Source organism: Aegilops tauschii, chromosome 3 (assembly GCF_002575655.3).
Source record: "Aegilops tauschii subsp. strangulata cultivar AL8/78 chromosome 3, Aet v6.0, whole genome shotgun sequence".
In the NCBI taxonomy this organism is placed as follows: Eukaryota; Viridiplantae; Streptophyta; class Magnoliopsida; order Poales; family Poaceae; genus Aegilops; species Aegilops tauschii.
In genome coordinates this window covers 370,682,471-370,693,919 of record NC_053037.3, presented here as the reverse complement: position 1 = coordinate 370,693,919, position 11,449 = coordinate 370,682,471, and the positions used below count along the sequence as shown (strand labels likewise).

The 11,449-nt window shown below is 41.5% G+C and overlaps 1 protein-coding gene across 1 annotated transcript; it reads left to right on the top strand.

The window, feature by feature from the left end:
* Window positions 1-3,759: 3,759 nt before the first annotated feature.
* LOC109755065 (ABC transporter B family member 11) lies at window positions 3,760-11,380 on the top strand. Its single transcript, XM_020313951.4, has 12 exons — window positions 3,760-4,150; window positions 5,115-5,169; window positions 5,746-5,921; window positions 6,023-6,244; window positions 6,476-6,714; window positions 7,104-7,629; window positions 7,717-7,990; window positions 8,077-8,701; window positions 8,785-9,013; window positions 9,234-9,500; window positions 9,572-9,835; window positions 10,540-11,380. Exons 1-12 carry the CDS (start codon window positions 3,896-3,898, stop codon window positions 11,182-11,184), a joined length of 3,777 nt encoding a protein of 1,258 aa, XP_020169540.1. The 5' UTR covers window positions 3,760-3,895; the 3' UTR covers window positions 11,185-11,380.
* Window positions 11,381-11,449: the final 69 nt, after the last annotated feature.

Below are 11,449 nucleotides of genomic sequence, written 5' to 3'. Positions count from 1 at the left end.
GGGGCACGTGTGGTCGTTCGGTGGTACAGGGACTTCGGTATAATTTTTGTTATGTTGAATATTTTTTTACTTCCCATGAACTTTATAATAGATTTGGACCTTTCTTCACAAAAGAAATATCAACGGATTAAGAAGGTAGAGAACAATGCAAGACAGAGGAGAAATAACAACAGAAAAAGGAGAACGACCTGCGGGACAGAGTATGATTAATGCATGACCAATCAGATATAAAGTCACTTAAAAGGGAACTAGGCATTCAGTTTTGCTAGGAATATTTTTAGTCACCATCATTGGAACCACTACTGTACACTAGAAGTCTCGTTCTTTGTTGAGAATAAAGGTGGCGACATCGCAAAAAAAGAGAGAATAAAGGTGGCGAGACTCTCCTTTAATTTGTTCTCTCTTTGACTCACATGCGATGTCATCAAGCTCCATCATAAGCAGCGTATATATTTTGTCTTGTGCTATATGCCGAATATTGTCTTTGGAGGCCGAGCACCATGGAGCTCGGTTTTAAAAAAAATCAAATTTCATATTTTCTACATTTCAAAAAATTCTGAAAAAAACACAGATATACATGAAGGCATAACATACATGTGTGTAAATTTTGAGGGCAAAATATGTTGAAATGAGGGCTGTGCAAAAAAGACAAATTTGGGGCTTTTTAACACATGATACTATTCATCCTCCCAGCCCGTGAATTTGTTTTTTTGTATAGGTCGCATTTCAACGTTTTTCATTCTGAAATTTTACACACATACACATAACATCCTTGTTTACTTGCACAATTGTTTTCAATTTTTTTTTTAAACCGAAAAGTTTGATTTTTGATTTTTTTTTAAGTCTCCATGGAGGCAGAGAGCCAAACGTCCGTTCTCGCTATATGCCCACTACCTAGCGTAAGATTACAATTTTTCAGTTTATACATTCCATCATGGAGAGTCCATATAATTAATATTTTCCTTCCAACAAAGTTACTTTTGTGATTTGCATAAAGTTACTTTTATGACTTGCGTATATTTATCGATACCTCGAAAGAGCAGGGGAGCTGCTGCATTTTTTGAATATGAACAAAGAACTGTCCATTTAATTAAGAAAAATAATGTGAAACCCAGATATGAAGAGAACAAGATCTCCACCAGCTGACAAGGAAACTGAGACCACATAGAAACGCACTCCTAACCCAAACAATGAATACCGAGAAGCACAAAAGCCATCCACACTTTGATCACAACAAACTTTTGCTGGGCTCATATACAACAGGTGGTCATACATCCAACCTCTGCATTGATTGAAAGAAGATAAGATGGAACCTTGGATATGAACTAACGCATGAATACAAACTTATTCGGGCCTTTTTTATGAAAGAAATTTTTAATTTATTCATCATCTGTCAAGGCAGTACAAAGAACACCAGAAGTAATAAAAATATAATTTTCCCAGAAATAAATGATAAGCTATGTTTTACCTAAATGATGCTTAGAATTGGTACCTGATGGTAAACTATGTTTTACGTAAATGATGCTTAGAATTGGCTTACACTTCCATACCTGGTGGTGCAAGCTAAGCTCATGCTCAACAATCCTTTTTCTTCTTTGAAGTCCTGATTGCTACTGTATGGAACATCTGGAAGCAAAGAAATGCCAGCATCTTCGGTAATACTTGTTTTTCAATTTTAGGATGGGCCTCTTCCTGCTTGCTAAAGAATGAGCTTGCTTCCTCTCTTGGGGCATTTCTAACCAATCCCGTAAAAGTTAAGGGAGTATCCGGCGGAGTAAAGTTAGTGATGGGAAATTTTGCTCCACTAACGGTGGCCGCACCTAGCCGACCTCATATACTTAGTGGAGTAAAAGCAAAATTGTGTGATTTTGTGTCTTAGCCGCATGAACTTCAAACACTACACAACATATATCTTAAAAAACATCGCAAGCATCACAAAGAGCAACATCCTCTTTGTGGTTGTAGTTGGCGGTGTGTGACCTTGACGGCCGCGTGCTTGCTTCGGTTACCTTCACAACCTCCTCATCGGCCACTACCTCCTCGGCCTCCTCCTCTTGGCTGGCCACCTCCTCCTCTTCCTCGGCCACCTCCTCCTCTTGCTCCATGTCTTGGGCCGCATCCGAATGATGCCAAATGGAGTCGTAGTTGAGCTCATCAAATCCCATCGTGGCCGAGGACTCCAAAGCCGCTAAGAACTCGACCCTTTCATCTTCGTACTACGACAAAGAAACAAAGAAACTACATCACGATCGGCTATAAACAATCACCGATCGGCTACAAACAATCATCGTGCCTGAAGATTTCTTTTACCTTGTAGGCATTTCATCGAGCACTTCGCAGCCGCGATGCTTGTTGCCGGCCGCGGCCACCGCCCCCGCAGGAGGAGTGGCTGTAGGGGGCGCCAGAGTAGTTGCACGAGGTGCCATTGTGGCCTTCTTCATCTTCTTCGCGGCCGCCATCGGCTTTCAAACTCGTTTGGCTCCGGCGGGAGCGGCGGGCGTTACCGGAGATACGGTGGTCACACTGGAGGCCATTGCCGTGATTGGAGGAGGAGCTTGAACCCGGTGGGCTTTTTTCATCCCCAAACTCTTCTTCGGCGCAGGCGGCGGTGCGTGGGTGATTTTTGGTGGCGAAAAGCCAGCGGCGGTGATCGGCAAGGCGAGGGAAGGGTCCGGGCTATCCATTCCAGTCGGGGGGACGGTCATCGGTGGCGGCGGCGAGGCATGGTGGCTGTGGCGGCGGGAGGCAAGGCGTCGAGAGGGGGAGAGAAAGAGAGGCCGCCACTTTTACTTGACCGTGGCGGGATGGAGTAAATTTAAAGAGATCGGGATGGATTTTCGGTGGAGGAGGGTAATTGTTTCTCCCAGCAGATTGGGGTTCGGCTAGGTGCGCTATAAGGGAGGATAACCGAATTTATCCTGCGACCTTATTGGGGATCGGTTAAAAATGCCCTTAGGCTCTGGCTTGACCAGCCTAATGTATCCCTCTGCGAATTCCTAGTTTTCTCGCCAGCTCTTCCTGTACATTCCCCCTCTTGTACAGTTGTACATATTTTCTTTTAGTCAAATTTACTGTCAGGGTCTCCCTTATAGTTTCAGTTAAGAAAATATTAACATTTGCTTGATTGTTCATGAGTAATCAGGAGGCCAACTATTTCTATGACCTTGCCTCACCAACTGCCCATATTGACAATTAGCAATATGCTATCAGTTTCTTTCACCTCATCTTTCTCTCTTGTACATAGTTTTGCATTGCTTGTAGCAACGGCATGAAGTTTAGCCACCAATAAAATCACTTTTCTCCTAATTCACACAGGATTTGGTCGATGTGCCAAGACCTAACCTACGGCGACTTGCACTCCTGCCGGAGATACCCTTACAGTGTTGGCATGCACTTTACTTAATAAGTACTCCCTCCCTTTCATAATATAAGATATTATTACAATTTATATATTAATTTCTCCGTCTCATAATATAACGTAAATGAGCTTCGAAGCAGACTAGACCATTAATGATGGAACCTTGGTTCGGCGAGAATTCTTGGCAGATCTCACACCAAGACATGAATAATCGTATTGTAATTGTAAAATGTTGTGGACCATTCCAATTTTTTCCTTTCTAAATTATGATACATTGTACAATACTCAACAACTTTGAACACACACCTTTGAAATCATCAGGGGTCCCGCCATTGTTACACGAAAATCAGGAGGCCGTACAATTATTTAGCAACCACGTACGCATCCAGACAATATAAGCGACATCCTGTCAGTTTCGCTTGCCTACATATTAGCGCCCAACTCTCATCACCACAAGCATGCCAGGAGAGAGATAAGCTAAGCACAAGTTGCTAACTAGCAACTACTAGGAGGAGAAACATCAACCAACGTAGCCTAATGGATGATGAAGCCATGAGAGGCAGAGGAGAGGATGCAGAGACGGGGGAGAGGGAGAGGAAGACCGAGGGGGCTAAGAAGGTGCCCTTCTTCAGCATGTTCAGGTACGCCAGCCGTGCCGACATGGCGCTGATGGCCGTCGGCACCGTGGCAGCCATGGTTAACGGCATGGGCGACCCGCTCATGACCGTCGTCTTCGCCGCCGTCATCGACTGTTTCGGCGCCGGCGACAACGTCCTCCAGCGGGTCAGCAAGGTATCGACGTATACCTTTTTGAGAGTATCTCTAGTTCAGTTCATCATGAAACTCCCCTGAGAACAGATGTCACCGCAGGGTATGCAATAGATTGGTGCCTCGTGTGCTAGCAAGTACTCCCTCTGTAAAACTGCAAAAACGTCCTACATTTGTTTACAAAGAGACTAGCAAGGATGAAACTTGCATGTACGCCACATGACATAATCAACTGGTTTCCGACAAAAAATAAGATATAATCAACCGGAGATAAGTAGATAAACCCTGATGCTCAATGGGAACATTCCCCCTTCAATTTTATCCTATTATTATTGACCTAGCAGATAGAAGACAATAACTTTTTTGCAGGTCAAGCTCCATGGCACCCCTTATTCTTACCCTCCAACATTGCTTTGAGATCTATGCTGACCAACTAACTTACTACATGAAAGTCCCTCTTTTTTGCTTCTCTCAAATGAAACAACATATGGACTCCAAACTTTGTAGGTCAACCAAACTTTAGAACTTCAATGTGTGAAAAAACTTTCGGATTTTTTGGTCCGACATAAATATGCAAAATGAGATTATTATTTTTGAGTAAAAAGTTATTATAATTATTTACTCCCTCCGTCCCAAAATAAGTGACTCAACTTTGTACTAACTTTGTACAGTATGATGCATGAAAAATTCCAAAAGTTTTTCCCACATCATAGTTAGAATATTTTGTTGTCCTGCAAAGTTTGAAGTTCATATGTTGTTTTATTTGGGATATAAAAAAAGACAAAAGCGCTTGCACGGGTCATGAGCAGAAAATGGGCGTCTAGATAAGGGGTGCCATGGAGCTCGGCCTAGGCAACAACTTTCCGATAAAGAAAAGAAGACAAAATATGCTTACGTGAAAAAACAAATAATGACACATTAATCAAAGAACCAAAGAACGCCCCAGTAGTTCACATACTAATTTATTTTTGACATTTGCTTTCTCCAGGTTGTTATGTACTACATCTATTTGGGAATTGGGACGGCACTAGCTTCATTTCTCCGTAAGTACACTTCCACTCGTAGACTAATGTTTCTAGAATTGATAGTCGAAACTCAACCCTATTCTGTTCTGAACTAAAAGGTCAACACGGCACGTGATAAACAGTCGAGCACTCAAAAAGAATCAACAAATAAAATATTGACATTCACTATTGTAATCCACACACTGAGAATATAAATTGGCTACAAATGATTGAATACTAGTTGCTATTAATCAGTAATATTCATGTACTGTACATTGGTGTCAGTGTCTCACAACTTTGATGTTTCCAAGCATCGACAGACCTGTTCATATCCAAGTACCCTAACAATAGCATGACTTACCAGGCAGATCTGGAACCTCATGAAATAATTGATTCTCAACAATAAATAAATAAACAAATAATGCATGAAATCTACCACAATTGAAATTTAAAATTTACAACTACCAGTAATTTTCCAATTTTAACTTGAACCAAAATACCGAGCAGTAAGGAGTTGCATAATCTCTGCTTTTAGTTGGATTGCATTCACACGCAACAGAATTTCAATGGAGTGGCTGAAAGCCTTAAACTTAACCTGCTTGCTACCTGTGCCAGAGGTGTCCTGCTGGACAATGACTGGAGAAAGGCAGTCAATACGCATCCGATCTCTATACCTCGAAGCTGTTCTAAAACAGGATGTTTCATTCTTTGATGTGGAGATGACAACTGGGGAAGCAATTTCTAGAATGTCTGCGGACACTGTACTGGTCCAAGATGCCCTTGGAGAGAAGGTAACAAATGCATTAGACAACATAGATAAAATACCTTAATAAATCTATGTTCTGTAAATGCATCAGTTGATTTCAAGTAAATATGGATTCCTCGTGTTCAGGTAGGCAAGTATGCACAGCTTTTGACAACCTTTGTTGGATGTTTTATCATCGGATTCATAAGAGGCTGGATGTTAGCTCTTGTTATGCTCGCATGCATACCTCCAAATATTCTGTCTTTTGCAATTATGTCTCGGTTACGTTCTCAAATATCAGCCAGGAGGCAGGCATCATATGCCGATGCGGGCAATGTCGTCGAGCAGACCATTGGAGCTATAAAAACGGTGGGTTCTAAACGTTTGAATTATGTATAACTACTTTATCGTCAGTTGCAAGGCCGAGCATCTGCTCAGGTGGCTAGCTTGAGCAGGTGTGCTCATAGGCCCACCCACCCACTTTTCGAGGTGCAACCTCCGCAGGGTGGTGCTCAGATTTCTTCTAATATAAAAAATGATACCAGGGCAAGTCCCTGGTTGGTCGAGTTTACTAAAAAATATGGTAACATTTCAAAGCAGGTTATCTCCTTCAATGGTGAGAAGAAAGCAATCGCATTGTACAACACTCTCACAAAAAGGGCATATAAGGCTACAGTCTTGGAAGGGATTGCCACTGGTCTAGGAACAGGCGGTATCTTTTCTGTTTTCTTCTGCGGTTACTCTCTAGCCTTTTGGTATGGTGCTAAGTTAATCATCAACGAAGGTTATACTGGAGGGCAAGTCGTCAATATCGTACTTGCAATGTTAACTGGTTCAATGTGAGCTTCCAATTTTCTATCATATAGTGTTGTCAATGATAATATGAGATGTCAGAGTAAAGTAGCACTTAGTCTTGCACAAATAAAACTCCAAACTCTTCTTAACCTAAAAACAAGAATGCTACATTTATTTATTAAAAGCATAAAAAAATCTAAATCTGGAAAATTTACTAGAAACTATTTCTAAATTACCCCATCACTGCTATGAATATAGTTTACATAGTTGATATTACTATTGGTAGCGAAGTGATGGGCCTAACATTTTTGTCCGTCAAATAACATGCACAACTAGAATCTATTTCAAAATATGGAAATAATGAGGATAACCAATAGTATATGCTAGGATTGAATCTATAGTAAATACTAACACAGGCCTTAATTTGTAACAGGGCTATAGGTACCGCATCGCCCTCAATTTCTGCTATTGCAGAAGGGCAATCTGCAGCATATAGGTTGTTTGAGATAATGAACAAAGAACCAAAGATTGACATCACTGACACTTCTGGAATAGTATTGGACGATATCAGGGGCGATGTTGAACTCAACAATGTGTTCTTTAGATATCCTGCAAGGCCTGAGCAGTTGATACTTAATGGGTTGTCTCTACATGTACCTAGTGGTACTACAATGGCTATAGTTGGAGAGAGTGGAAGTGGTAAATCAACAATAATTAGTCTGGTGGAGAGATTCTACGACCCACAAGCTGGCAATGTGCTGATAGATGGAATCAACATCAAGAGTATGAAACTCCAGTGGATAAGAGGAATGATCAGTCTTGTTAGCCAAGAACCATTGCTTTTTATGACCTCCATCAAAGACAACATAACCTATGGTAAAGAGGATGCTACGCTTGAAGAGATCAAGAGAGCAGCTGAGCTTGCAAATGCAGCAAATTTCATCGAAAAGTTGCCTAATGTACTTACAGAAAAAAAATAGTTAGTTACAAAGTACCTTAATCAAGTTTGCTGTAACTAATGCTTATCTGATTTCCACATGATACAGGCGTATGAGACAATGGTTGGTCAGAATGGTGCTCAACTTTCTGGAGGGCAGAAACAAAGGATTGCCATTGCAAGAGCAATCCTTAAAAATCCAAGAGTCCTTCTGTTGGATGAAGCTACTAGTGCTTTGGATGTGGAGTCTGAGCGGGTAGTTCAAGAAGCATTAAATCGGATCATGGTAGGGATAACTACACTCATTGTTGCTCATCGGCTGAGTACAGTCAGAAATGCAGATTGCATAGCAGTGGTTCATCAAGGAAAGGTAGCTGAACGAGGTAAGAGATACTTCCACACCCAATATATGGTTTTCTTCTTCTTGGAACCTAGTCAATTCTTTTCCTTCACAATTTATTTCATGCAGGTGTCCATGATGACCTGATAAAGGATCCTGATGGAGCTTACTCTCATCTTATTCGGCTACAACAGGCCAATACTGAAGAAACGCCTGAGATGCCATATGTGGCAGGTTCAAGATTCAAAAGTACAAGTTTATCTTTGGAACAATCTATCAGGGATTCTCCCAGGAATAGAAGACAACACTCCAGTAAATCCCTTGGACTGTCTAGATCGGATGATTTGTTCAGGCATGTTGCTAGCAGAGAGGAACACCTGGAAATTGGTGATAGTGAGGCTCCAAAGAAAGCACCAATTGGACGCCTTTTTAATCTTAGCAGGCCAGAAGCACCAATTCTCCTGTTAGCTATCATAGCTGCCACTGTGCATGGACTTCTTTTCCCATCATTCAGTATTATGATGTCTGGTGGTATAAGAACATTCTACTATCCAGCACACCAACTTCGAAAAGATTCAACATTTTGGGCATTGATGTGCCTTCTGATGGCAATCATTTCCCTGGTTTCAATCCAATTGGAATTTTACTTATTTGGAGTAGCCGGTGGGAAACTTATAGAACGTGTCCGTGCTTTGTCTTTCCAAAGCATCATTCATCAAGAGGTTGCTTGGTTTGATGATCCTTCGAATTCCAGGTTTCATACTCTCCTTTTTCTCCTTACAAGTTTATGTCTTCTCTAACATCGGGGATATTAAGTTTTGCTTCTAACTTTTACAGTGGCGCACTTGGTGCAAGGTTGTTTATTGATGCTTTGAACATCCGACGCCTTGTAGGAGATAACTTGGCCGTACTAGTGCAGTGCACCGTAACACTTATTTGTGGCTTTGGCATAGCATTTGCTTCGGACTGGAAGCTTACACTGAGTATCATAGGTGTCATTCCTTTTCTGGGTTTGCAGAATTATATCCAATTGAGGTTTCTGAAAGGGTTCGGTGAAGATGCTAAGGTGAAATCAGATAAAACCACGTTATGAACATAAATGTTTTATTTGTTAAAGAAAAGGAAACAATGCTTGATGCTTTTCACATTAGATAAAGGTGTGCACTTTTCCAAACAACATGAAATCTCCTACTACTAGTCACACATTTGAAGCTTAGCATCAACAGAAAGTGGTAGTTAGAAGTATGAGTTATAAAATAATCTCTCCCAACTAATGATTGTTACAGGTGATGTATGAAGATGCAAGTCAAGTTGTGGCTGAAGCAATTGGTAGTATTCGAACTGTAGCATCTTTTGGTGCAGAGAAGAGAGTGATTACCCTATACAGCCAAAAATGCCAGGCTTCAATGAAACAGGGAATTAGAAGTGGAATGGTCGGAGGTGTTGGTTTCAGTTTCTCAAATTTAATGTTGTATCTCACATATGCTCTTTGTTTCTATGTTGGTGCACAGTTTGTACATGACGGCAAATCAACCTTTCAAAATGTTTTCAGAGTAAGATATACACAGTTGATATGTGAGGTCATTTTATTCAGTGACTTGATAAATCGATCTGGTACTGGCAGGTTTACTTTGCCTTGATTTTCACCGCTTATGGAATTTCCCAAACAAGTGACATGGCATCAGACTCAACAAAAGGTCAAGAATCTGCGACATCCATACTAGCATTCATAGACAGGAAGCCCAAAATTGACTCGACCAGTGATGAAGGTATAAAGCTAGAAAAAGTTGATGGCACCATAGAGTTCAACCATGTAAGGTTCAAGTACCCATCCCGACCAGATGTCCAAATATTCAGCGACTTCACTTTGGGTATTGCTTCCGGAAAGGTACACCCAACTTGACACTTGTCCTGATGTCTTGCAGAATTAAAAGTTTACTACTCATTCACTGCAAATTGGGGAGAGAAGTCATGTACCTAGTTTACTGTCTGTCATGAAGATTAGACCATGCAGCAGCACACATCCATGTATTATCCTGCTATGTGTTTCGCAAAAGGGTTGCAGCAACCTTGAACTGCTTTATTTTAACATCAATGACATGAAGAACATCAAGTGCTGCAAAAACTTTGTTAGTGTACTCCATGTGTTAGAATGTCCACCTATGAGTTTCACATAATTCTAGAGAGGTGACACCAATTTCATGTAGCACTGTACAAATGTTCAAGTTTAAACACCATGTTCACAAGAAAAAGTAAAATAAGCAATGAGATGAAGTTAGAAAACAGGAAAGTCTAGAAAGGAGATAAAGTTGTTATGCATTAGGATTTTTCTTTGTCGGTTATTTCGCCCCTTGGAAGGGCTGGCCTGGCACAATGGTAGAATATTGTGTGACCTGGAGGTCCTGGGTTCGAGCCAGCCTCCTTGCAGAAATATTATGTAAGGGTAAGGCTGTCTAGAAATTCCCTTCCCCAGACCCCCAACTTGTGTGGGAGCTTTCAGCACTGGGCACGCCCTTTTTTCAGTTGTTTCTTTGCATTTATATTTCCGCCCATGGTTGTACTGAACATGTTAAAACTGATTATTATGTGCAGACTACCGCACTTGTCGGAGAGAGTGGAAGTGGCAAGTCCACAGTAATTGCTTTGCTGGAGCGATTCTATGATCCGGACTCTGGCACAATCTCACTAGACGGAACAGAACTCAGAAAGTTAACACTGAGTTGGTTAAGAGATCAAATGGGACTAGTAAGCCAAGAACCAGTACTTTTCAATGACACAATTCGTGCCAACATAGCATATGGAAAGCGAGGAGAAGCAACTGAAGAAGAGATAATCACCGTGGCCAAGGCAGCCAATGCTCATGAGTTCATATCGGGCTTGCCTCAGGGATACAACACCAACGTTGGCGAGAGAGGAACACAACTATCTGGTGGGCAAAAGCAACGGGTAGCTATTGCCAGGGCGATCTTGAAGGACCCTAGAATACTTCTGCTCGACGAAGCAACAAGCGCCCTGGACGCTGAATCAGAGCGTATTGTTCAAGACACACTGGACCAGGTAATGGTCAGCAGGACCACCATTGTCGTAGCACACCGCCTGTCGACGATCAAAGGGGCAGATACGATCGCAGTCATCAAAGATGGTTCAGTTGCCGAGAAGGGAAAGCATGAATCTCTCATGAGCATCAAGGGTGGAGTCTACGCATCACTGGTCGAACTACACTCGAAGGCGGCATAAGGGGATGCGCAGATATTTATTGTTCCTTTCTTGTTTCCCGTACTACGAGATGAAAAATGTTTGTATTGCATAAATTTTAAGGGCATTCGCCTGTAATTCTAGTTCTCTATTTGTTAGGCCTAAGACATCAGAGGCCAGATTGGCCCAGCATGTGTTTCAGACTTTCAGTCGTTGTGGGGTACCAGAGATGTACGCATTATCATAGTTACATAGTAAGTATATACTCCCTTTTGTTCCTAAATATAAGTCTTTCTAGATCTTAATA